Source organism: Aptenodytes forsteri, unplaced genomic scaffold (assembly GCF_000699145.1).
Source record: "Aptenodytes forsteri isolate BGI_AS27 unplaced genomic scaffold, ASM69914v1 Scaffold181, whole genome shotgun sequence".
NCBI classification, from domain to species: domain Eukaryota; kingdom Metazoa; phylum Chordata; class Aves; order Sphenisciformes; family Spheniscidae; genus Aptenodytes; species Aptenodytes forsteri.
In genome coordinates, this window is record NW_008795702.1 from 1,796,683 (window position 1) to 1,824,279 (window position 27,597).

At 36.8% G+C, this 27,597-nt stretch overlaps 1 protein-coding gene across 1 annotated transcript in view; it reads left to right on the top strand.

The window, feature by feature from the left end:
• The first annotated feature begins 100 nt into the window (after window positions 1-100).
• CAMSAP2 (calmodulin regulated spectrin associated protein family member 2) overlaps window positions 101-27,597 on the top strand; it is a 92,870-nt gene continuing 65,373 nt past the window's right edge. The window contains exons 1-2 of the mRNA XM_019473108.1: window positions 101-417; window positions 12,514-12,773. Coding sequence (XP_019328653.1) covers window positions 279-417; window positions 12,514-12,773 — 399 coding nt within the window. The 5' untranslated portion in view covers window positions 101-278. The remainder of the gene's footprint in view (window positions 418-12,513; window positions 12,774-27,597) is intronic.

Genomic DNA, 27,597 nt, shown 5'->3' on the forward strand with positions numbered 1-27,597 from the left:
GGGGCCGTTTTTCGGGGGGTGGTGGGCGGCGGCGTGAGTGAATTGAGACAAAGAGCGAGGAGGAGGAGGAGGAGGAAGAAGAAGAGGATACTCGGGCTCTGCCACATTCCAGTGCAGAGGAAGGCGGGAGGCGGCGTTAGCCCTTTACGGACAGCTGGGTTCAGCGCTGCCCTCAGCTGCTGTCGGCGTATTTACAGACGTCTCCCCCAGCCGCGGGAGGAGGAGGAGGAGGAGGAAGAACCATGTAAGTTCCGAATTGCCAGGGGTCCTGTGAGAAGATGGGGGATGCCGCAGACGCCAAGGAGATGAGGAAGACTTTCATTGTTCCTGCCATCAAACCCTTTGACCATTATGATTTTTCCCGAGCGAAAATCGCCTGTAATCTCGCCTGGCTGGTGGCCAAAGCCTTTGGGACAGGTAGGTGGCGTCGTCTTCTCCCCTTGCTTTGATGCCGGTTCCTGCTTGGTTGCTTTGCTCCTGAGGACGTGCGAGCCCTTCCCTGAGGAGCTGGGCAGGGGGGGTTAGGAGGTCGGTAGGAAATGGTTTTGGTCTGTTCCCTCATTTTTAGGTTCCCTTACACCGTCTGGGGTTTTTTGGTTTTCTTTTGTTTTTCTCTAATTACCTGTAATCTTTTTGTAGTAGCACCACTGTTTCCATTAGCGAGTAATTTTTGTGTGTTGGAGCTGATACAGTTTTATTTGAGGAATCGAACTCTGTAAATTGTGTTTTATTTATTCCCCGGGTCACACTTCTAGAATGCGAAAAAACACCAGTGATCCATGTTAGTCTGCTGTCTTAAAAATTTTCCTAACGTTGTTTAAGAGCTGAATTGGGGGCTAGCAATGGAAATGGACGTGCGCTGTTAGTTTTGACGTGTGACAGTAGCCTGTAGCCATTTGAGTGGTTAAGCCGTAAGAAGGGTTTCAGAAAAAAGAGCGTTTAATGCCAGGTTTTGGCCTGCACAATACAGAAGGCTCTTCTTGTCTGTAAGCGTAAATGGAATTGATTGTAATGCCTCCGAAAGGCATTACTGCTCTGTCTTTGAAAACCTGGGCCTTGAGGAATACCAGACCTATTATTCTATGCCTGAAATATTGTTGGGCTTTGAGGAATACCAGACTTGCAGAGGTCTTCCGAGGGAAGCATTTTGAAAATTCACCAAGCTGTTTGTTTTTTTTTTTTAATATAGCTGTAGTATATTAATCACTTAATTTTCTGTGGATTAAAAATAGGGTTTTTCTTTGAAAGGTGAGTTAGATGTTAACGGTCAATATTTTTACCCCTGTTCTTTGTAGAATAACAGGAAAAGGTTCCTCCTCCTGGAATTTTGCAACTTTTGCATTTAGGGCCAGAGCATTGTTACGTATTTGAACAGGATTAAAGGTGTACCTTTATGATGCCCTTGGGAACTGATGATATTTGATGTTGTGCTTCCAAGAAGCTACTTTCAAAGTGGTTGAACCTAGTGAAATTTCGGTAGGGTCAGTAGCTGCTGAAATAAAGTGGCATGTTCATCCCTTTAGAAAGAAAAAAGATCAAAATACTCTTTCCATATAAAGATTTGTCAATAAACTCTGCTTACTTTCCTTTGTGAAATCTGGGCAAGTATATAATATTTTTATAAATGGCTTTACTAGCTATACAGATGTGAGAGGTAAAATAGTAATAGTGAAAATTCTTGGAAGTACTGGATTCAAGATTTTCAGAGATCATTATCTTTTTAGGTAGCTTGGTTCTATAGACTCTACTTGTGGGATTCTGGGTGCACAGTGCTTGTGCAATTATATAAGCCAGGTTTCTAACCTGAAAACCTTTTCCTGCTGGAGTTTGACAAATTCTCAGCCTGTGGTTGAAATGTCTTGGTTTACATTGGTTGAGTTTCTGTTGGATATGTAAGGCAACTTGCAGGGTACTTTTCTATAGGAAGTGTGATTCAAACCAAATTCCTTTACTCTTTCTCTTCATTACTGTAGTTCTGAGATGCACAAATGAAACATGATTAGAGGAGATAATAGCTCCCTCTGCCCTCTAAATACTGCCATAATGTAATAGTAGGAAGAGAGGTAAACATACTCAATTGTAGTGTTTCTGATCTCACAGTTCTTCCACTAGGTTAGTATCACCAGTAGCCTCAAAGAAGAGTTTGTGGCTGAAGTAGGGAAAAACAGTATACAGGACTTGCATGTCTGCAATACAAACGCTTCCTTTATACTTGGAGCGAAACAGAAGAACTGACCTTCACCTTTTCCAAGAAGGAAGGAAGGAAGTTTGGGTTTGTTAAATTATTTGTTTTAGTCCTTTGGAGTAGATCACAGCCTCAGTCATGTCTTCTACCTATTGCTATATGCATTTGTACGAAGGAATTACAAAGGATGATTAGTGTGTTTATGGATGCCACATTCTATTTCTTTTTTTTTTCCCCCGAAATGTTGGAATTCCTTAAGTGGGCAGGGGGAGTGAAGGATTTTCCCTACCCTCTCTAAAATAAATTAATGCCATTCATTTTGATTAATGAAAAGTGTAAGTTGTTGCAGTCATGTATCCGTTGAAGACATCTAAATATATATCAAATGGGCACATCTTTCAGTGGACATATTTCACATTCTTAAAAGCGTATTTTAATACAATCAAAATTGTGGATACAGCATGGCTAGGTTTTGTGAAGAGAATTCTCTCTTGAAAAAAAGACTTTGAAATAGGTACTGTTCGTTAACATTTAGTAGTGGCTTTTGGTGTTTGATGATTGATATCTGCATTCAAAAACTGAGAGACCAATTGTATGTTGCTGTTGTCCTCAGTGAAGCTGCGAGAATATAGTCTGGCCCACAACAGAGGCAAGTCAAAGTAAGTTGTCTTTTTAGTAAGGTGTCTTATGAGAGTAAAAGTATAGTAACAGTCATGTTGAGGGCATCTTGTATGAAGAATTTTTTAAGAAATACTAATTGAAGACAGCATTCATATTTAAGTGTTGAGGGAGCATAGGATTTCATGCCTTGATGTTTTGCTGCAAGAAGATGTATCAGCGTTAGGACAGGTCAGGTTAAATGTTTTGTAATAACCAAATGATTTAAGTGACACAACTTACGGTAACTGAAAGGGGGAAAAATTAACAAAATGTGTGAAGTATGAAAGTGGGAATATTTGACCTTGGAAATTAAATCTGCAAACGCTAAATTTCAGCATTAACTCTCAATGCTGGGAGTTAACCATTTCAGTATAGAAAAACAGCTTTCCAAAGAAGTGGTTGAACTGTATTGATATTATATGCTTCAACTTAAAAGTATAATGGGACCTGCTTCATAGGAGTAATTTAAAAACGGTCTTGATGTTGTGTTACTCTGTCACCTTTTTACATCTAAAACAACAGAATTGGATTTTATTATTTTGAAGTGTGAAGTTTTTGTCTTCTCACTCTACTATAGTCATAGAAAATATGGCTAGAAAATTTGTTATCCATCCACCATCCTAAAGACAGGCTGAGCTAAATATACGTTGTTCCTGACAGATGTTTGTTTAGCCTGTTTTTTGAAAATCTGTAATTACAGAGATTCCATGGTATGTCTACTAGTCAATGTGAATCCTTATTTATCTCTAGATGTTAGAACAGCATAATAATCTTGATGTCTTTTGCTACACTGTAAACCTGTTACTTGTCCTGTTCCCGGTGAATGTGAGAATGGTGGGCGCCTTACCTCTTTATAACACCTTCCATGTGATAAAAACAGTGTCTCCTCTCTGTTCTGCTGTTTAGACAAAACAGACTTTTTTCAACTTCGTTTTTGTAAGTCAAGCTTTTTTGGACTGTGTTTTGGGGTTTTGGTCCCCCCCCGTATTTTTTCTGTGGTCAGTTTTGCATGAATTTTGTACTTAAATCTAGATCTAATGGTCCAGCTAAACCCTTACCAGTACGGGGTAGACTTGAAAAATTACTTCATCTTTCCAACCTATAATACTGTCATTTATTCACTAGAATATGATGTTTGTCATTTTTGCATCAGCCTAGAATTGTTGACTCATTCAGTCTATGATTCACTGTAGCTCCATATCTTTCTCTGCAGAACTGCTGCCTACTCAGTTGTTCCCATCTTGTAATCGTACAGTTGTAGGTTCCTGCTTTGCAGCTATACTTATATAACTGCATCCTATTTTCAAACCACCTCTTCCACTTATCAAAGTCATCTTGAATTGTAATTTTGTCATCCAAAATGCTTTCAATCCCTTTGTAGCTTGGAATCGCTTCTCTAGATCCTCAGCTATGAATGAAAATACTAATTCTTGAACTTTGAAATACACGTTCTTCCCATTTTATAGGGGAACTCTGAGTACTCTTGGAAAATTGTTTTTCAGACAGCTTTGCATCCAATTTTTAGTTACTAAGTTAAGACTACCTCTGACGTGTGATTCTCAGGAAATTATGGGAACAATTTTAAAGTCAAGTTAAATCTGCTGCGGTTCTACTATCCATACAACTTATTATCCTGCTACAGTAATAAATTTCTGGTTTATAATTTTAATAATAAAGTAATAAATTTCACTGGTTTCACATGAGGGTTTTTTGACAGGAATAAACTAAAAACTAAATAAAAGCTGCACAAGTCTGAGTGTTTGTCCTAAACATTGTTGTGAGTGTTTTCTGCAGTCAAAATAAAATAGTCCATCCACCTTTTAACATTAAATTTATCCTTTAAATTACAATTACAGATGCAATTAAGCATTACCCAAGAAACTTAAAAATAGCTTTCTCCTGATGATTAATATTTTCAGAATTCACATGCAGCTACTTACTGCTGTTTGCAGATGTTGCCAGTAGAACCACGAAGGGAGGAAATGAACATTGAGTATCTGACAGAAACAAGTTTTAACTAAATACTCTCATCTGTTGTGTTGGGTGTTGCAGGCCAGAACATCTTTTAATCTTTTCCTAGCAGACCTAATTTCTTTACTTTTACTCAGTATGGCAGCTACAAAACTTGCACAAGAATTTGGAGTATAAAAGCAAATGTTTGACATTCTTCTGAGGGGAAAAAAAAAAAAATTTAATAGATTCCTTTCCATCGTCTCTCTAAAATAGTTGCTGACAGATTGATACTTTGGTCAGTCCTACTAAAATCGGTTGATTGGACTAATCATCTACTGAGATGGTCTACTTGAAGTTGATCGTATCACTCCTTTCTGTAGAACACATTTAAAACATGGTTTGACTGTAGATCACTTTTTAAAAGTAAAGAAATAAAATTGTATGAGCTTCTGGATCTATTAGGTTTGGCAGAGTCATCTGAGGTTGTAGATTGTGCATGTACAAAAGTATGGGAAGGTGAATTAGTAAGGTAACAAGTTGTCACGATTCTTACTACATGATAGACCTTGGATGGGGTAGTTTATAATCTGTTCTTTCAATGACTTCATGTCATTGAGCCTATTCTGAGCCTATTTGTCTTTGCAACTGAAGGGCCTCTCTGCAGAATGTAATACATCTGACAAAGAGACTGTAGCCAAATGCTCACCTATGTCAGGTGATAAGATGAAATACATTTCTTCTACCTATACCTGGTTTCTCTTTTATATTTTTTGACCATCATTGCAGTTACTACTGCAGATATATTTTAACTTCCTCTCCCTCCCACGATTTAGGGTAACCTGTTGGGTTACTTTAGTGAGTCCATGTTTAAAGGTGGCTCTCGTTTGAACTTGAAGAGTATTTATATGCTGTTAATCAGGAACTTACCACCTTTCCGATATGGGGTGGTACGTAATTTCATTTCTGCAGCTAGCTGGTGGATTTTAATGAGCAAAACTGGATACAATTCCACTCCTGAAATTAATAACTTTTAACTACTTGCTTTGGTAAATCCAGGGCTCTGAACGAATGCTTTTGCTGATCATTCTGGAAAATGGGGCTGGGAGTGAAAAACCTTCAAGACTTTACAAGAAAAAGAGAGTGAGTTCTTTTCCCCCACCCCCCTTGGACAATACATTATTACTGGATTGGGTGGTAGTAATAAACCCTTTTGCTACAGAGTTGAAATGTAGTGTTTGAAATCTATTTGCCTAATCTAAGAGTTGTACAGTTCTAGCTGTTTCTTATGTGTTTTCTTTTTTTCAAATAGCAGCAGTCTTAAACTAAGAGAACCTGTAAGCCAGACACCAAAGCAGGTGTGTCAGCTCATGTCTATCTAGTTATGGCTGGCAAAAAGTTTTCTTTGGTTTAATGAAGTCTTACAATAGTTCAAGAAATAAGTGTTTCTCTCTAAATTTCTGAAACAATCTTTTGCCCTGTTCCATAGGCTAGTTAAATCGTATCTTGACTATAACAGTCATCAGGGTGCTAGCGGAGTGAGATGGGATTATAACTATACTATTATCTTTATATTTCTCATATCTTACCTTTCCCAAAAATAAGTTCTGAAGGCATTTATGCTAATAAGAATCAATCCCTTTATTGCCAGGGTTAATTCTAAGTCATTCTTTTGTTTATCAAAACCTGAATCAATATGCAGGTTTTAGTAAAGTAAATGTTAAACCTCCCCATTTTAATAGGAAATGCCCCTACCAGACAAATTCTGTATGCTTTGTGAGTAGCGCTTCCTGTTGTGCTACTGAGACAGAATATTGGATGGGGTAGACAATTAGTGTGACCCAGTAGAGCATTTCTTATGTGATTCTCAGTGTTCAAAAAGTAACTGAAATCTGGGTGGGCTATGAAGGTAGAGCCTGTGCATGTTTTTTCCTTGGATGTTTCGGGGTTTTGGTTTCTGGTTTTGGGTTTTTTTTAATAAGGAATCCCTTAGAAGTGCAGAACTGCTGACAAAGCAGTGGATAGTGTTCTATTTTTGTGGCATCTAGAGGCAGGAGGGTAGGGTCTGTTTATTCGTAGTACTTCTGTGATGCTAAAGAATCTCTCAAGTTCAGTTTAGTCAGGTGGACAAAGTAAAGAATTGTGATACTGAAATTCAGTCTGCCATAAATTTGTAGAGGTTGACCTTGTAGATACTTGCCCCTAGGCAGAAGTATGCCTACTGCCTGCTAGCCAAGAACAATGTAAGTGGCAGACTGATTCAACAAACCAAAAAGTAAAAATTCTTTTTTAATATCAACTGTTTCATTTTGTTTTCCACTTCCTGATTAAAAGTCTTGTTTCATGATTTTTCTGTTTTCAGTAGCATCAGTTTGATCCCTGGATTACAAACCTGCTGTAAATCTTAGAACTGGAGTACTCACCAGAACCCTTGAAGGTGTCTCCAAAATAAAACAGCAAATTGAAATGTCTCCCTCTTCTACTGAGGTGACTACAAAAATTCATCAAAAGCAAAATAATATCAATGACGCTTTTCTGACCTGTTCTCAGTCCTCAGACTCTTGACTTCCATGCAAGCTCTGCTCTCTTGTGCCCAAATGGCAAATGTGGAATCAGAGTCCTTGTTGGCAAGTGGGAGTCTGAATGAAGTAACTTAACACTGTTACCTAAGGCAAAAGCATACCTTTGCTGTCCTGCAGACAACTGTCAAGTAATTGAGTCCATTAAGATTTGGCATAAATTCATCTACTGGTTTGCACTAGGAAGTGGTTAAAGGTATTAGTCAGAATTTTCATGAGATAGTTCTGCATTAAATCTCAAAGTCTTCTACAAATACTTTTTTTTCTTAATGTCTTTGTGGATTGACATCAGTAACCTGTAGAGATGGAAGTTTTCTAGGCTGAGGCTTAATGTGGCCTTATGGCCCCCAAGAATCATGTATTTTTTTAATTAGAAAGCCCATGGTGAAATATTTTAACTGTTTATATTATCCTCAGGAACAAAAAAAGAACAGACGTTGTTGACAAAGACTTCTAAGCTTTTGGACTTCCTTAATGCAAACATTCATAAACCTGGTATTGTTCACTCTTATAAACTATAAACCTGGAATTGTTCACTCTTATAAACTTGAAAAATTCAATAGTCATGTAACTCAAAGCATTGTATTCATCTGTGTGGAAGCCTGGAAACTTTACAAAAAATCAGTTTGTTTTTAAAGAAAGTGTAGACTTTTCACATTAATACAAGTAATTTTTTCCAAAGGAGGAATTCATACTATCCTCCAAGGAGTAATGCACACTTACCTGAGCAGAGTTTTGTTTATAAAACAGCTTTTAAAGGTTAATTCGGGGTGGTAGCGATAAATTATTGCTAGATGATTCCTTCCCTTTAAATTGGTCTGTTTAAATGGAAAGTTAAGTTACAATTCTATCTCATGGTAGGGAGAAATAATAATCCCTTGTTTGCTTTAAAGCTTGGAATAAGTCCTTTCATTTTTATTTTTTTTTCTTCTCTAAAGACAGCATCTACAGGACTTTTGAGTCCATTATAATTTATGGAAAAATTACCTGAAGATATGTTGAATGCTGTTTTCACATTAGCCTGATTCTTAAATTTACCTTATTGTTTTGAGCTAATGTGGTATTTCCTTTTTGTTCTTTTTTCCTGTGTGTTGTACTTGTACGTTAGTTTCATTTATTCTCTTCACAGTTCAATATTTACAAAATTCAACATGTCAAACTTTTTTTTAACCCATACGAAGAAAAGACTTCCAAAATTGAAACCTGTGGTCCTGTTGACAATTTTAGGAAAAAAATAGGGTGAAAGCAGTCTCTGGAGATATAGTTTAACCTCCTGCTCCAAGAGCTGGCTTCAAAGTTAGAAGAGGTTTCTCAGGGCCTTGTCCACGCAAGTTTTGAAAGTCCCCACGGATGGTGGTTTCGCAGCTGGGTCCCCAGGCTACCTGTGCCTGTGCTCTGCTGCTCTCGCTGTGAAGTATTTTTTTACTTATATCTAGTTGAAATTTCCCTTGCGGCAGCTCGTGACCAGTGCCTTTTGTCACTTCACTGCACAGTCCAAGTTCGTGTTTCTGAAACCTGCCCGTTGGGTGCTGGAAGAGTGTGGTTAGATCCTCCCACCGCCTCTCCAGCAGAAATACACCCAGTTCCCTTGGTCTCATACATATTTCATGTGCTCAACTCCCTGAACTCAGTGTCCCTGATGTATCTCTCTAACATAATTGCTGTACTTTGCCACAAATTTCAAGGTCAAATGGTAGTTTATGGCAGTATGTGCCACAAGGTATTTATTTTAAAACTGTTCATTTACTTCAGGGTTTAATCTTGAAAGACTCGTCAGCTGGGCAGAGGAAAGGGACTGGTAAAATGCACATGTTGGGAATTAGTGTTAAGATTCTTCTCTGCCTAACAGAGCCATTTAACAATCTCCAGCCCTGCCGGAATTGTCAATAAAGGCTTTTGACCTTGTTGGTTGTTCTGGTAATCTGCTGGGAACTGGATGTAGCCTTGAAATTCACCTCCACAGGACTGCAGAGGCAATGCATGCCAATTCTGGAAGGGCTGTTACTTTGAGATCAGTAACAGGAAGAGTTTCCTCTATGTCTAGCTGCTGCGCCTTTTTTTTTAAACTATAACAAAAATGAGAACACTTTGAATCTTCTATCAAGATCTATTCTGATATCAAACAGTTTGATACACATTATAAATGGGGAAGAGTGCATGTGTTTCTGTCTGTGCGAAGGGAACTCTGACGGGAATTCTTGTGAAGACTTCTGGTCTTGTTGCAGCAGGGATTCCTTGTTTGTATGCTGTCACATGTTTTGTTTTTATAAATTCAGAATGTCTGTAGTCACAGTTTCTCTTCCTAGCCCCTTGTTCTGTATTCTATTTCTCTAATAAATTTATTTTCCTGTTTTATTTTTATGAACACCAATAAGTTTTTACTCCAGATTTATTTTTGTGAACACCAATGAAGTAAAAGAAGTGGCTTTGTGTTAATGTGTTAATATATGTGTTAATATTTCTTTCCCTTTTTTGTCCCTCATTTTGTCGTTTGCTGTATTTTTCAGAAGCAGAAATATCCTTTATAAATAATTCTATTTGCCTTTGATAGTTATGATCTTGATTTTTTTTTTTAGTGTATTGAGGCTTTTTTATTACTAAACCCCAGTAGTAGATATCATTTCTTCATGATAAATGCATTTATTGCATCTTATCTTGTCACTTTAGGGTCTGTCTTGGTGATACAGAAGATCAGAAATTACTTGTTAACAGGCAATGGGTTTGTTATTTCCTGTCTTTGGATTTCTCTTCTGGCTCAAATTTTCAGTCATTGTCTTCAGTGAATCTAAAACACAGAGTATGTGACTTCTGTTTGTGTGTAGCTAACTGCTCCTGTCTCAAGAGGTATTTTTCCATATGAGAATGAGGCTTTTTTAGGTCTTCTAAGAAATTACGAATGGCTTTATCTCTTCCTCCCTGTTGCCTCCTGCCCCATCTAACTTCCCATGTGATTCAAAAACGGGGTGTGGTGGTTGTTTGTTGGTTTGTTTTTTTTTTTTAAAAAAGGCAAAATCTGCTGCCTGTGTGTTGTGAGATATTTACAGAAAATGTTTTCTAATGCTCTCTAGCTTGAGAAAATAGCATGAAGATGCTTTAAAAGTTGGCATTTGGAATTATAGGGGATAAAGTCGTGATGAGGATTGAGCTCCTGATACCGAGGTGGAGATGGATCATGAGGGACTTCAGAAATAATGAGCTTAATATTTAGACAACGTATGGACAAACAGGGAAAAGAAAGAAGGACAGGTAGAATTGAGATAGATAGATGGAAATAATACCTAGGGAAGAAGGTACCTAGCAGCTCACAGAGTTCCTTAATTAGTGCTTTTTACAGTATTGGATGACTGTAGGTCCTATAGAGTGAGTAAGTCAGGCTGGGAAGTGGCAAGAGAAGATTGCAATATCATTGCCTGACATTGGTAGTTTTTTGTTAGTACTTTTATTATTATCTTGTAAAAAAGTAATATTGTTAGGCATTAGGCGTGTATTATAAAGGGCAAATTAGTTTTGCTGACAGCATAGTTTGATCTGTATTCTAAAGCAGAGCTGTCAGCTTTCTAGCCAAATTTAGGCTCCTGCTTTAAGCAAATTATAAACTATACCTCTCTTCCCCTTGATATTCTGAACTGGCAAATAAGAAGCGATATCTTATCCTTTTTTACCATCCTTATGACATTTAAGAAAGTATGTGCTAATATTTCTTTCCCTTTTTGCACTCCAATTCATATCTTCTCCTTTCACAGCTAGAAGGCAGCTAGCTCTTCTTCTGAAGGCCATAATGGAAGCACATGAACTGCAATAGAATATGTATGAGGAAGAAGATAACCTGTCATTATCTCGTGATAGCATGTTTTGGTTTTTCTCTCTCTCCTGCTCCACCCGTATTGGGCTGTTTGCTCCACCCTCTGCTTCAAACCTTGTCTGTTTAGCCATTTATCCAGCTGAAGGCAAAGGGGATAGGAACCTGGAGTTGCACCATTGTTTTCCTACGCACTTTTTTTTCCTTGTAGCAATTAAATAGGCTTTTCCATTTGGACTCAGGAAAAGAATCACATGCTCTTTATCCCATAAATGCTGTTGGCTTAACTAACTTTACCGTTGAGAGTGAAATTCTTACACGGGGAAAATGGAGCATTTTGCAGTGCATATGTCTAGAAATGTGAAGTCTGAAACCATGTCTAAGTTATTTTCCATGTCACTGGTGATTTAATGTCATTTGATCTAGTATCATATTTAATTAATTTATAACTATTACTTTTGTGGTAGACAATTATAAATATAGTCTGCCTGTGTTATGTAAAGTATCTGGAAAAACTGTTAGATTGTCTTGGAATGCTAATTTTGGGGTTAAAATCTCAGCATAAACTTGACAGAATCTTGCATAGCTTTCTGTGGGTGCTAAGTCAGCTCATTGAAAAAGGAGGAAAGCCACAATTTTAAGGGAAGTCATTAGCACAAATAGACAAATAAGAATTCAATAGTTTGTCAGAAGGAAATTGATAATATTTTTTTTTTCCTCTTTTTCCATTCTTTTAATTCCAGTGAAACATCCGTGTATTTATGCTTAACTGCTGGATTGTCATTCTGTGATGCATGACCTTTGAAATAGGTAGTATAGTAATCAAATTTCTCTTGCATATATGAAACCTAGAAGGCTGCTGAGTGGAAGTTTCCCTTTTTGTCTCAAATTCTCCGTGCTAAAATATAATGTTCCATTTCCATTTTATTATTGTAATAGAGACAGGGGTTTGTGTTTAAATGGGTGGTGTTCTGCCTTTATATGTCTGACCTATATAATGTTATGCCAAAGGAAATGAGAATGTTTGGGCATGTATTTGGAGAAGCCAAGAAATTTTCAAGTAATGATGCTGTAAACCGCGGGTTGGCCTTCTGGTGTGGCTTTTGCAGTGTGGAACTCTTTTTGAATTTGTCTTAAGTTTCTATTTATAGTTCAAATGTTACATTTGTATGCAGTTTTCCTCAGTGTTTTATATCATGATGACTGGTAAAGATTCTGGCTTTCCCTTGAATATGCTTTTTTTAACATAATTTTGAGTTCATATATATGTGTATATATTATATATAATACTGTATGTATCCTTTCTGATACTAATGCTTTTTTTTTTTCTCTCTTTGTAGAAAATGTTCCAGAAGAACTACGAGAACCATTTTACACAGACCAGTATGACCAGGAGCACATTAAACCACCTGTTGTTAACTTGCTGCTGTCTGCAGAACTCTACTGTCGTGCTGGGAGCCTTATTCTCAAGAGCGATGCTGCAAAACCACTTCTAGGTCATGATGCTGTTATACAAGCCCTGGCACAAAAAGGCCTTTATGTCACTGACCAAGAAAAGTTGGTGACTGAACGAGATCTTCACAAAAAACCAATTCAGATGGTGAGTGTTTAAAGCTTGTAGGTTATGTTTCTCAATTCTTCTGTCACTCCCAGTGACTATATATCTATCTTTTAACATGCATCATTACGTTAAAGTATTTTTCTCAAGAGTTAAATGTAATTCATTACTGGGAGGCTTATGATTGTTTTGGTTTGTTTTTTCTGTCTCCTCATAGCTGTCCGTGCAGGTGTATTTCCTCTGTACTAATGCTTGAAAACACCTATCATTCTACTTAGTTCAGGTGTTACATTTTTAAATGTAGCAGTGACAACATGATCACTTTGATTTCAGTTTTACAGCACTGACTGTCAGTGAATATTTCTGTGTTGGAAAAGTGGTTTGAAAATAGTGTGGGGGTTTTTTTCCCCTCCTTATAGAAATCTTTGGTTAAAAGCTTAAAAAAAAAAAAGATTTTGATGAATAGGCAATTCAACATAATAGCATTCAATAGTCACCAGTTACATATTAAGTCAATGTAAAACACACAACAATGGTATATTCTTTCATGGAGACTTTGTATAATATGTCTTTGCTTTATACAGCTGCTAATTAAAACATTAATTCAACAGGTGAATGATTCTGTTACTAAGCTCTTAAGTCGTGGATTTTCTTCCTTGATTGGAGCTGAGTTAAAAAAAAAAAAAATTCTGTAGAAAGGATGGCTACATTTGGCCAATTCTTTCCTCTAGGTTGTTTATAAAATGACAGTATGATAGAATAACTACATTTGGAATTCTTTCCTCTAGGTTGTTTATAAAATGACAGTATGATAGAATAAGATTCAACTATATTTAAAGTGAAGTATTTAAAATTATTTTCACTTCTTTATTGTTTAATATTTTCTATAGAAAATAAATTAAGTAAACATAAAGTATGAGACTACAAAGGTTGAGTTGGCAATTTCTGTTCTAATACAGAACTTAAGCTTGCTCACTTGAAATCACGAGCAAATGTTATTGTGATATCAATGTAACTAATGTTCCTACTATACTTGGAGGTATTTATGGCACAATCTGGTCTTTTCAGATTAGAATACATTGGACACAGGGAATAAAATGCCTAATAGGGAAAGGACTTCTACAAATATTCTGTCATCCATTAGCTGAATCTAGACTTCGCAGTCTAGTTTTCCCAGGGTCTTTTTTGTTTGAATCTACCCTCTGGAGTTGACTGACTGCTCTGTTTTAAGTCCTTTCATACTTTTATGGCCAGTGACCTGTAGATGCTGCTAGAATGGAGGTGTGTGAAAATCAATACAGCTATGTTTTTATTGTCAGTTTATTAGCAACTTGTGTTTACTAACATGTAAGAAGACTAACAAGTATTTGGCAGAATATGACTAGAGAATCTCTCTTATTTGATCAGTTGGTATCAACTGATAAGTTGCAGAGGCTTTACAGGTGTGACATCAAAGCTACTAATTAGTAATTAATGATTTATTCCATACAGTATTGCCAAGAAGCATTAGGCCTCTTAGTTTGCACAAATGTTTTTTAGAAATGGCAGTAGTCAGTTACTGTGATACAAAGACTAAATTCTTTACATCCACTTTATTTTTTTATTTGAAAATTCTTTCCTGCTCATAGAATGCTTAAGATCTGAAGATACAAGTATTTCAACAATAGTAATAAAACTAGTCAAGACACTTTTTCCTTATGATTAAGCTGTTAGCAGTGAATGCAGATATCTTGAAATTTTGCCAGACTCTCTTTTTGATCTTGATATCCTTTTTAAAAAGGAGAGCTCAGCAAAGAACTAGTGGCATTTTAGTAAAAGAAGCTATGGATAGCAAATAAAAGACATACTGAAGTGATACAAAATTTGCAGGACACTTGCAACAGTCATGGGTGGTTTAGGAGTAGGGGTTTATAATGTTCATAGAAGTCAAAGCATTTAAGAGGTTAAGAAACAAACTTCCTGACTGTGTTTTTAAAGAACTTAAATCCGTTCTTGTCTCTGAAGGAAGATAAAGTTACTGACTTGCGTTTATAAGCCTATGGTTCTCCCCTTTGATTTTTTTCATTTGATCCCTTTCTAGAGTAGTTGTAAGAGGCATCTCTTTTCAGATTTGTCAGTTGAGAAAATGTGTCAATATTCTCTGGTTTGCTGATCTTTAATTCAGTAATTAATGTTGCTTAAAATGCATTTCAATAGCAATTTTTTATTTCCCCTGTGCTTGAGTGAATGTTTGTGTCTTTCTTTTCTGTGTTGTCTAGATGTAGTCCAGCAAGTAGTTATTCAAGCATCGGTGTCATAACAGTTGACGTCCCCAGATTCCTACTCTGCCCAGGTCACTTGTCCCCACTCCAGTACCAGCAACAGATGAGTGTACTGATGCTGTTGAGTTAGTTCACAAGCAGCTGGGCTATGACAATGAGAGGGAACACCGGAGTGGAAACACAACTGGCTTGGGTAGAAGGGCAGCCATGTCTAAAACAATTGGTACTAAAGAAATGGCTGTGAAACTGTAGTCTCAATACTAATATTCTGAGCCCAAGAGTTTTAATTTGTCGTGCCATGCTCACGTCCCTACGCAAGTTCCTAGCAGCAACACTACATTTTAATTGGGAAGTCTCAACCTTTTTCCTTATTATACAATTAGCAAAGTTGGCAGAGAATTTCAAATCCAGCTGTTGTGGTATTGACAGAGTCTTAAAGTTATCCCCTTGATGTCTTCCAGTACCTTTTCCTAGTGTTCCATATGTCACAGTTTCTACAAGTCTTACAAAGTAAGATGTATATCCTGTTTTAGAGCATGGAATGATTTTTCTTTTTCAATTACGTAGAACAGAAAGTTTGCATATTTAATTAACTCATACGTTCCTCTGGTAGACCAGATTGTGTTAAACCTATGTTCAATCTACTTTTGAGTAATTTAATAGAAAATAGTATGGTAGTCTTTCTCTTTGCTAGCCTGTCTTCCCTGTAAATAGGGGAAAGATGTTGGTGTTTTGTTAGAGGACGTTTATTGTTATCTGCTCAGATGTACTGTGTTTCTATAGCTGGAAAGGGGTGAGTTATAATATAAAATATATGGAAAGAGATTTGAATGTGGAATGTTTTAATTGTACTTCTGCTTTATAATGCATGTAGCTGTGGTCAACACACTTGGAATTCCTTGTACTCTGTAGCAGTGAAGGCTGTGGTGATGAATTGTTGATTTACTTTGTGTGTGACTACTTTCTAAAGCAGGCACGTCAAATTTTGGCCTTCTCTGTTTCTTAGATAGCTATAACTGAACCTTTTTCTAGGAAGCACCTTATATATTAAAGTCTTTGAAAAGTCTAGGAAATGGATGTGTTTCTTTATGCACTGGGGTCAGGATAGATGGTAGTTTCCTTGTTAGTCATGACTGACTTGGCTGCATTAGTATCTGATTTGAGAAGCTGCAGATTTTTGTGTTTGTATGTGTATATCTGTATATACATACATATGTGTATGTATGTATAAAAATGAGTTTCCTCCAGTGGAATGGGATTAGGAAAGAGGTGCTTAGGAAATTAACAGACAGTAACAGGAGCAAAGGCTTCTGTTAAAGCCTCCCCTGTGTAGGGGTAGGCAAGTCCAGGTGGAGCCTGGTTTGTTTTAGTCTTTCTTATGTTTGGTTTGTTCATGTGTCTTATATTTGTTTTTCTGGTAAAACTGAAAGCTAGGTTATTCTTTAGGCTTGTTCTGATTTAAAAACTTGTAATTGAAACTGCCTGTTCCTGAGAGATTGCATCTTGCGATAACACTATAGAACTATTCAGTGGTATCTCTATTTCTGTTCTCCAAGTATTGCAAGCTATTAAAACTTAATTCTATGTTTATTTTTATTAAATGTTCTTATTTTATAGGATCATCCTGTTGCCTTTATTTTTGGTAGGGGAGCAAAAGAACCAAATACCATGTTATTACTCTCCATGTTGAAATTCATATGGTCTTAGCTCTGCTACATTAGATTTTAAACAGTGCAGAAATAGTCTAGAGCTTGGAATTGAAACAGTGTTGAACCAAGAGCCAAAGTATTTTTCTCCTGAAAATTATACTTCAGGTCAGGGGTACAAAAGGAATTACCTGATGCTTAAAAAGTTTATGAAAGCTAAGTTACAAAAATATGAGTAAAGCTACTTATTTCAGTTGGCAAGTTCCAATTGCATTTAAAAAAAAAAAAAATCTGTCTTAAGCAGGCATTTCCATATGGAAATCATATGTGAGATTTTGACAGGCTATAGAAATCAGAAATAGCTTAAGAATTCAGCATGGTTCTGATAATTATGCAATAATTTTGTTTTAAAGCTTCCAGGTATTATATGCATAGATCACTGTTCCAGTCAAGATTAACTTCTATATTTCCGTGTTGATTTATCTTTTTTAAATTTCACATTTATTTCATGAGCCAAACTGACTTAAACCTTCAAATGTCAGGTACCTAAGAGGAAGGCAATTTGGATTTTGTCATATTTTTTCCTCATATACATATTTGATCTCTTTATGTTTAAAAAAACCATATATATCTGTTATTACAGGAAGATCCTTTTAGACAAGTTTCTGCATTATGGCAATAATTTTATATCAACTGAATAATGTTTGACAAGCCCAATCCTTTTATGAAGATTCTGGTATTTAATCAGGCTGGCCATTTTGTATTCATATGCTGGTGATCTCTTTCAATTTGCCTCAAGTGGAGGGAAGAATAAACAGATTCAGTGAGGAATTAAGAAATGCTTTCCCTCCCCCCAAGTCCCTGCAATGCACGTCTGCCGTTTGGGGAAAGGAATAAAGAATCAGCATCTTAGTTCTCTGGTGCCTGATACTCTGCAGGGAAACTGAAGTTGCATAATTACCCAAGCTGTGGACTTCTCTACTGCCCAGTCCCCTTCCTAATGTGGCAGGGCCAAGACCAACTAAATTTCAAGCTTGAAGGATAATAATGTCAAATCTTAAATACCTGTTTAAAACCAGTGTGTGTTGGGGGGTGTACAGATACAGTAATGTTACAGACTATTACCAGATTTGCACCAAAAACCTATTTTCCTGCCCTTATTGTTGTATATTGATAGAGCGTTTTCATCTGACTTACAAAACAAGTCACTGTCTTGCAAGGTTTCTGGAAAAAAAAAAAAGGCAGTTTTAGATATTTAGTTCTTAAATAAAATTCAGCGACTAGAAAAAGGTTAGTGAATACCCTGTATATAAATACTATCTCCAGGAAAATATGCCATACTTCCAGATACTTCTTTGTATCATCTTCTCAATATGGGGAAAATATAAAAACTGTACTAGGCATAATGCAATCAAAAAGTGTAAATTTGAACTCTAATTTGGAAAAGTATTGTTGCAGAAGCATGTCAACCAGCTGAGCAGCTACCTTAAACTTACACCCATGTATAATTATTTTTGAAAAGTACTGTCATTAATCAAGAAACACTTAAATCCTCCACACGCTTCCACAGTTGTCGGCCAAGATGTGAAGGGAATGAGAGGCTTTAGCAAAACCCCAGCAATAAGTCCATAATAGCTGGTAGGATTAAAAATTGTTACCTTCCTAATTCCGAGACATAATTTGTGTGTATGGGTTTTTAGTATAAAAAGTAGTGCGCTATCACCCAAATTGTTTATCCATTTAGCTGCAAATTACCTTTTTCCTTGAAGATGTCTTCTGTGAGGAAGTCTGGTAATAATTGTCTATGTAGCAGTTTGTGAATCTGGACTATAACTGAGGTATAATTAGGTGTGTCTGTATTAAGTTTTTAGTTGTGATCAGGAGTGCGCTTTTGAGGCAAATCTCCATATTTCTCCCAGTTTACTGCCCTTCCAGATTGTGTTTGGAGTCATCTCGGGGAGCACAAACTCAATTTCTTTCAGCAGCTAAACTGGAAAATGGGCTCTAGGATCACACCTACAGTAGCCCACCTGCCAAGGGGTACTCATTTCACAGGACTCAAGTATAGCCGGTTGAAGTGAATCCCCTGAGAAGGGAGTAGAGGCAATTCCTGGGACCTTTGCACCAGTTTTGCTTTTCTGTTGTGCAGTACTAATTGCTAAGTTAGTCACAGCCAGTAAAACTTATGTGTAAGGAAGGGGGACTGATAGTGCTGGTTTTGTAACCATAGCCAGAATCTGCATCTCTTTCTGCATAAGATAGCAGACAATAAGTGGTTAACTCATCCTGCAATCCAGATTTTTGGTCTCTCTGACAGACTGCATTCATTTGAAATGACAGTCCCTCTCATCAGAGGAGTATTTATCCTTGACGAAGGACTCCAGCAGCTCACCCACTTGGCTTGCAGCTACATGCTGCAGCCTCTGCGTTTTCATGCTGTAAAATTCCTTTAACTCTGTAAGGCAACAAAAAGTGTACTAAACACTTCATAGAACAAAGAAATAAGATGTGGCTTCTGCCCTAAAGAATTTTTTTTTTTCTGGTTTTAGGCATGATGTAACAAGTTTCCATTCCTGTGCTATTGTGAATTACTTGTTAGATGAGGACATGTAAAAAGAATTTGCAGTTACTTGACTTGGGCCCTTAGATACCATAATTTGTTAGTTAAAACACCAGATTCTAATATTAGCTGACTTGTGATATTTAAGCATCTTACATAGTAGTATGTTTCACAGAAGATTAAAATAATAAGCAAATACAGTGGTGAAACAGACCCTGAGTTTAGTCTAATGTGCCTCATAGAACCAGTCAGCTATGGCTTTGGGCTGGGATAATACAATCTTTAGATGTTCCATATTTTTTGCTCAATTTCTGCTGTAAGCACTGGGTTTCAGACTCATCTCTGCACACACATTCCTTGTAAGGTTCTCATTTGCTTGAAAACAGTGATCCAGTATTTTTGTTGGTCGTCTTGTGCCAGATAAACCATCTCACTTTAGTCAGCACTGCACAAACATCTTTTTGACGTAGTAAAGCAATGTGGATACCAAGCTCCCTCAAGCAGAAGGTGCCAGTTCACGCTTTGGTCACAGTAACTGCTATAACTCTTCATAAAGTTTATTCTGCTCTTACCATTTTAGTTCATAACTTAGTGTCCTGTTAGCTTTTTTCATGCAGCTTATGTTGACTCATAACCTGGGGATTTTGTTTTGCCTGCAGTTGTTTTTAATTATGTTTGTCTTGTATGTAGAAAATGCTTTTTTTCTGTGTCATGTAAATAGCAGCAGTGACTTGGGATGTGTTCTACAGTATGTTTGTCTAGAATTTAGCATGCGTGAAACAAATACAGGTTATCGGTGTGAGTCATACTAGGGTTTGTTTTATTTTGGTAATTTTCTGGGACTGAAGAGTATATTTAATCTAGGCCTGCTCCTTTTCTGAAACTGAACTCTATGACTGGTTATTTGCTACTAATGCCATTCTTTTGCACTGTAAATTATTAGCTTGGCTGCAGTCAAATTGAGTCACTTCTGTGTTTCTCAGAGCCAGTTGAAAGAAACTGCAGATGAAATAAAATCACATAATTAAATTGTGCTGTGCTTACTTTTATTCATAAGTATCTTAGCCTACGAATAGCTGAAAAGAAAAATTGTAGTAAAGGACCGTTATTTATTAGAAAGATCTCTTGTGGGAGAAAATAGACATTTATTCTTGGAGTATCAGTTTTGAAATCTGTTTAACATGGACTGTCTGCAAATAAAGGTAGGAACTAACTCCAAAAGATAATGTAGATATCTGTATCAGAAATTTGTGGAAGACTTACATAACCACAAAGTCCTCTGCAACATCCTTTGGGGTTTTATGGAATGCTGTCTGCTCAACTTGTGCACCAAGTGCGGCAGCTAATGCAGTAGGTAGCAGAGCTACTGACACCAAAGTTATGTCTGTAAAGAATACAAAGGAGGAATTCTTTGCTGGTCCTTTCCAGCAACTCTAGTGCTAAAAAAATGATCCCGTCCACTTGCTTTCTTGTTTGCAGCTCTCCCCACAAAAGAAAACGGAAAGCCTTCTATATTTCTCTAGCTTTAATTTTCATTTTTGTGAATTTGTTTTCTTCTTGTATCCTTAATTTCAGTAGAAAAATCTATGTAGGATTTTGGTCTTATTCAGGGTTCCAGCAATGTAGCTGGCATTTCAAATTTGTACCACTAAGAATCCTTGCCTGGAAAATAACAAAATCTGATTGTTCTTTTTAACAGCTCTTGTAGGATTCATTTCAGTTGTGCAGAGCTATTGAATAGACTGTGCTGCTTGTATTGCATTGAAAGTGTGCTCTCAGAACCGCCATGAAATCCCTGATCTATACAGGACTGGCCTTACATTTGCTTTTGCCAGATGGATGTAGCAGGCAATGTTCAGCAATAGCAGCACATTATCTCATGTTTATTTTAATGTAAAATTGTGGCAATATCATTTAATCTTTTACTAAAATGAGGAGAGAATATTGCAGCACATCTTCCAATCCAATATACTAAATAAACCATATAGCTGCTGTTGGAATGATGACAATAAATAAAGTGAACGTGTACCTCGAGAAGGACAGTGAATAAAGTGAACATGTACCTCAAGAGAAGGTAGTACCTCCCGAAGTCCAGTCTCGTGTCTTTCATGAGAAAATAAAGCAGCGCATCATTATTGACTGTTGTCTGCCTTGTTCACTTCCTCACTAATTAGGAAACAAGGAGTGCTGTTAGGGCTAAAAAAAATAGTTGGTATTCTTCTGCCTTGAGCAAACTAAAGTTTTGAACCGAAGAGCTTCTGATTGTATTCTTAGTTAGTGTTCCTTCTTATGTTGCTGTTAACCTGGGGAAAAAAGAAAAAGGGGGGTGGGGGTAGTTTAATAAAAAAAAACAAAAACAAAAGAAACCCCAAACCTGAAAAACAGACCAAAAAAACCCACTCCTGAAGCCCAACAAGGAAAAACAGTTAAAAGGAGGAGGTATAAATTATGAAAGAAAGATGGTATGAATTGAAGTCTGTGAAGAATGCCAGGTACCATGTAGAAAATGCTTTCTAAATGGGTTAGGAAGCATTTTCATTACCCTTGAAAGAAATACTATTTTGTTAAACACAGTTTAAGAACATTTTCTTCCTGTTTCAACAGCACTGTTAAGTAGTGTGGTTCAGCTTTTGGCAGTTGGTTGGCTGCTGTGAACTTTCTTTGTATCTCTTTAAATATGTGAAAAGGTTATTTAAATAAATGTTTAGGAATGGTCTTAACTTCTGCTAGGTTAAGTATATTTTGGAGTATAGTAACTAAGCTGTTTAGAAAAAGAAGAATCTATGAATTATTTTACAGACTACCTAGAACGTATTTCTTCATCAGTTAGTTTATTTAAATTATGCTAAGAGAAATCTTTCTTAATACTCTCCTGCTGGATAGGAGAAAGCTAAAAATCTTGCATGGTTGTAGCAGGCAGTTACTTGGTTAAGAGCACTGCTTTCTTCCTATTATGGAAAACAGTGAGCCGCTTTTAGCAGGAGGTGTGGGTCTGTCACGTAAACATAAGGAGAGCTTCACTACCAGCTCTGTGTAGTGCATACACACAGCAACGAGGGGACAGAACCGCACTGACGGTTGAAGGAATACAGTTGTACTCCCCATAATGCCGCAGCTGCTCCAATATAGCACAAAAGAACACTGCTAATCTGCATTTGTTAATCTGCACGCATAAACCTGGCAATCTGCCCGCACTTATCAGCAAAGAGCACACTCTGTTGTCACAGTAGATGTATCATAACATTAAAATCTTTGCTCTTACAAACTCTGTGGAATTTAACAACATTATGGGAATTTTTTTCCTGAAGTTGTATGTTGTAAGGTCTCCATAGTACGTCTACACTTTTTGTTTGACACTTAGGGAAATGCAGTAAATAGCAGTGCACTTCAGTCATTTATATGAACTGGTAGGTTTTCTATGAACTACTAGGTTTATATGAACTAGTAGGAAATTTTATTACCTTGCAGTAATATATCTCCAAATTACCCAAAGCAAAATTCAATGGAATTGGTCCTATGTAAATAAAACTATTTAAGACTTGTATTAAAACGTTATCTGGTAACTTGTTAAACTATTTAACTTATAAATTGACTGTAATAGTGCTCTTTAACAAATTGACTGTCTACTATAAATGTGGAAGATTTTCGGCTTTCCCCCATCCGTCAGAAGGTCATTAGGAAAGGTATCTCCCGGTATAATGTATTTCTTTGCCTTCCCAAACCATGAATCTAAGACCAGTAGATAAATAGCAAAGTCTATGTCAGAAAGAGGTCCTACAACCTAATAATTCTTAGAAAATTGGAAAAAGCTATCTTTATCACAATTTATTTAATCATCTAGCAGTAGCTAGAGATCCAAATCAGTCAGTTGTCAAGACTGATGACATCTCTCAAAAGTTGAAATGGCAAGAGCTCTTTATAAGCTGTAAGTTGGATGTTTGGAACGCAATTTAGAACACTTAGCAGTCAATATTTATGAAATAAGTATATACAAGGTGAAGTGTGTATTGAAATTTTTTTAACTGGTTTGATAAAGAAGTGGCATTTTAAAAATTATGAGCTTTAAAAGAAGAAAACTTACAAGAAAAGCAGAGTGAATATGTAGATATTGGGTAAGCATGGTGGATCAGATTAATTTTACATGTCGTAATTATTAAATGTATATAGTATGTAATATGAAATCTCATTCTATAGGGACACATGTTTCTTAAATATGAAATTGAGGTATCTGTTATATTATTAAAGGATACTAAGATGTTTTGAAGTAAACTGCACAGTGGCATTTAGGCAACACACCTACTTCAGTAGGTACCAATTAAGTGCTGTCAAAAACAGCTAGAAAATGCAATCTGTATTATCAATAGCATTTGTTGAGAAGTTTTAGTTACAGAAGTTGTACCACCTTACCCCCTTTTTACTGACACCGGCCTGCTGACCTACAATTTCCAAGTTAATCTCTGGAGTTTGGGGGCAATGGGGGCTTTATTTTGCCATATCAGCAGTCAGAAGAACCCTTCCATCAGAAAGTCTCCTTTTTCTTAAATTTCTTTCTTAAATCTTTTCTGCAGTATCAGCCTCTTATTTTGTGCTGTGTCTACTATGAACGTGAAGAACAGTTTATTCCCTTCCTTTTTGTAGCAGCCTTTTATGTGTGGGCAGGTAATGTCTCTCTCGCACTTTGTTTCCCAAAACTAATCTTCATTCCAAATGTCCTCCATTTGGTGCCAATCTTTCTTGGCAGGTTGTGCTGAAAACTGGACCCAGGATTCTAACTTGGACCTTGTCAAGGCTTGTAGGGCACAACGGGTACTGGTGCATTTTTTGCAAGCTGGAGTCTGCAGCTGACACACGCCTGTATGTCGGCTGCCGCCTTTCTGGCAACTCTTTCCTCCATCATTTCCTCCATCATATTAAGATTATTTTGAAACTGAATATACCATGCATTAGTGACACATGCTTTGGTGGAAAATACCCTGTGCTCGGTTTCTTTTCTTAAGGGCATGCTGTGAGGGAATAAACATTTGTAAAAGCTTCCTGGTCTACTACATAGAAAGAATTCTGTAAATGTGGACGGTATGTTTCTGTGGTATTGTTTTGTGAAGGCAGACAGCTTTTGCAAGGAGCTCAATTCACCTTTAAGCGCTGTGTTACATTAACACCTTTGATGCTTTGGGGGGGGGGAAGCTTAGAGTGAAATACAGGACTACGAGGGGTTACATCCTAATACATAAAAGGGAAACAATGGAATGGACAAAATTTTGAGGGAAAGAAAATTCAGTTCACAATTTTGAACAGGTTTTACTCTTCTTTTTTTTCCTTTGCCTTACCCGTCTTCTTAACTCCCCCACTCCCAAAAGCAAAACCAAACCTGTCTAATGATATTTAGAAGTTCCCTGTAAAGACATGTTTGTGTATGTGAGGTTAAAAAAAAAAATAATGGTGTGACTGCCCATAGAAAGACTGCAAGTTAATGTAAGTCAGTATCTCATATCGTCAGGGAAGCCTCATAACTTCCGTGTTGCTGAATTCTTTATGGTAAAACGTATCTAATAGGTAGGTACGTGCAAAGAATGAGATTATTCAAACTCTTGCATTTAGTTTTTCTTCAGCAACAGGAAGAAGTACAGAGAAAACTCAACTTATGCGGTTGGGAAGTAAAATAGTATGGTAATGATGGAGTTGATGAAGGAATATGTATAGACACTAGCAAAGAACTGCTAGAAAGAAGAAAATACTGACGCTAAAAGTCGTGCTCAATTTACTTGCTGAACTTGCTATCGGTTTTAGTATAGTAATTAGGCAATAATGGCATCGGTCAAATTACTCCAGTGTCTTCTAAGGTGTTATGGTGTCCCCAGGTACTCGCCAGTACTTTTTTTCCTTTATTGTTAGTTAGCATAATGAATTGTATTTTCTCTAAGTCAGTACACGCATATGCCTGAAAATTCTTACTTTTCCAGGTCAAAGCTTTGGGGAGAAAACTAATCCTGCTAAAGGACTATGAACTTTCAACAAAAAAAAATTAAAATAATACCCATATGCCTCTAGGCATGGAGGGATAATTTGTCTGGTTTTCCCAGAACATGGGGAAACTGAGAACTTATGTAACGGGCTACATGTGGCTTGGTATTTATTGGCTTGCGCTGATTATGGGGGAGGGAGAAGGATAATACAGCCTTGCTTGTTCTAACAAGATCTGATGTCTTAATGACTTAAACACAATTATACTCTTATTGTACATATGGCTGGAGTGTCAATTATTTTAGGTTCCTTTTCTCAAACAACTTTAAACCTTTCCTTTACTAGAGAAGGTAGTACCTTTCTGATTACTATAGCTTGCATTTTTTCAGCTAAGGTGGGACCTTCCATTTCAATGTGGCTTATTTGATTCTTTTCTTATCCTCCCAAATTTAGAGGGAGAACTGATCGCTCTACTTCTCTGATTCATCTTCTTCCTTTAGCTACCTTTCCCACAAATTCTGCATTCTCTTCAAACCTGATCAGGGATGAGTTTTTCTTCCAGGCCATTGGTAAAAATAGTAAGAGATGGTGAGCTGATAACTTATCCCTGTGGTGTTTCTTGGAAAATGCACCTATTCATTGCTGATTCTGTGCTCAGAGTTGCATTTTCAGCTCAGTTGACTGGATTATAAATCGGTTTAATGTATCCAGCATTAAAAATTCTATTTAATCAGAATGTATTAGTATCAAGTCAGATGCCTTGCACTCATAATGAGTCTTACACTTTTAAATTACATTTATAAGTGAATTTAAAAAGTGGCTTATGCTCTGTAAGTTCATTTTAATTAGCATTATCTTTTTATTGTATTTTTATATATATAAATCAAGCTGCTTATTGACTCTGAAATTATTCTGTGTGAGATCAGAAGAAGGATGTGGGGCCTTAAAATTATTTGTGTTGTCTGTTGACTCTCAAAAAAAAAAAAAAATCCATTGTTTCATTTCTTCTAGTCTTTTGGAACGTCCCCAGTGTTCTTAGAGTTACGGAAAGAATAGCTCAATATGTTCAGAGAGCTCCTCTTTAAATCCTCTTGTAATTTAAAAAATACAATATTTTTTCTTTCCTTATTTGCTCTAGACTGAGATGAAGATGTAGGTTATGCATGAAATTGGCAGACTTGCAGATAATCCAAAGGCTATCAATAATTAATATACTTTTTAGAAGACAGAATTAGAACCCTCTTGAAAAAAGTGAAAGATACTAGTTTCAGCTTGCAGGTCACTATGTATACTTGTAATGGAATTGAGATGTTTCTGTGTAGGCCATTATTTCTTATCCTTGAACACAATGAGTGTCTTTGCTCATCAAAGAAAAGAGCTACTAGCCATCTTTTTAAGGCTGAAACCTTGGACAGCAGCACAAAAGACGATCAGCACTTACTGTCATTTAAAAAGGTACTATGTTCACTGGGGTGATAACTTCATGTCTCTCCCACCAGTTACATCACTTATTCCTGTGTGAAGCTCTTGGTTCCTAGTTATTTTTAGATGAATATTCATCTTAGCTACCATCTTGATGAATAAAATAAAGTTAAAATCAAGCAATATATCAAGTTTTCATATTATTTTAAATATATTATCTTTTGACCATATCGTCCCTTTTGTTGTCTTATCCAAACTGTAGTCTGCTGGATTTTTTTTTCTGCTAGTTACTTTATCTGAAAAAAATACTGTTCTTCCAGGTATAACCACTGACTAAATTTGCCTTTAAGTTTTCCTGCAGGAATACACTGCTGATTTCTTGTTCTTGTTCTTTTCATTGCTTTTGTACCTTTCCCAGCCCTTCTCTGAAAAGAATTTAAAATATGATCTGAATTTGCAAGTTTAATCCTAGTCATATGATATTTTGTTTTTGTCTTTTGTTTCACTTATGGATGGCCTATATCTATTTTCTGCTGGTTATTTATTTTACAAATTCTTTCTTACACAAGTTCTTACAAGCATATTGGAGATAGCTGCTGGACTAGAGAAGAGCAAGCCAAATTCACTCCTTTGCCAAAGGAAAGGCTGAAGTGCAGACCAAATAGCTATGGACTCTGATGAGCTTCCTTCCTGAGCCAGCACATACTGAGAATAGTTCAAGGCGGCCCTCAGGATGTAGGTCTGAGGAGACATGGGAGAGATTAGAGGGCTTGGGATGGGAACTGGATCTTTTGGGAGCCTTAGAGTGATGGCTGGGTGGGAGGAGAAATGAAGTTACTCCTGAGACCGGAGCACACAGTCCATCAATCCACAAAGCTTCGTTGTCACAGAGCAACTTAACTTCTTTCCACTTTCCTCCTTTTTGTTACCAAAAGATAGCCAGAGCCAAGCGCTTGGAGATGCTTCCTGAAAGTGCTTCAGTTACATTATCCAAAGGGCATCATCAGTCTGTGACA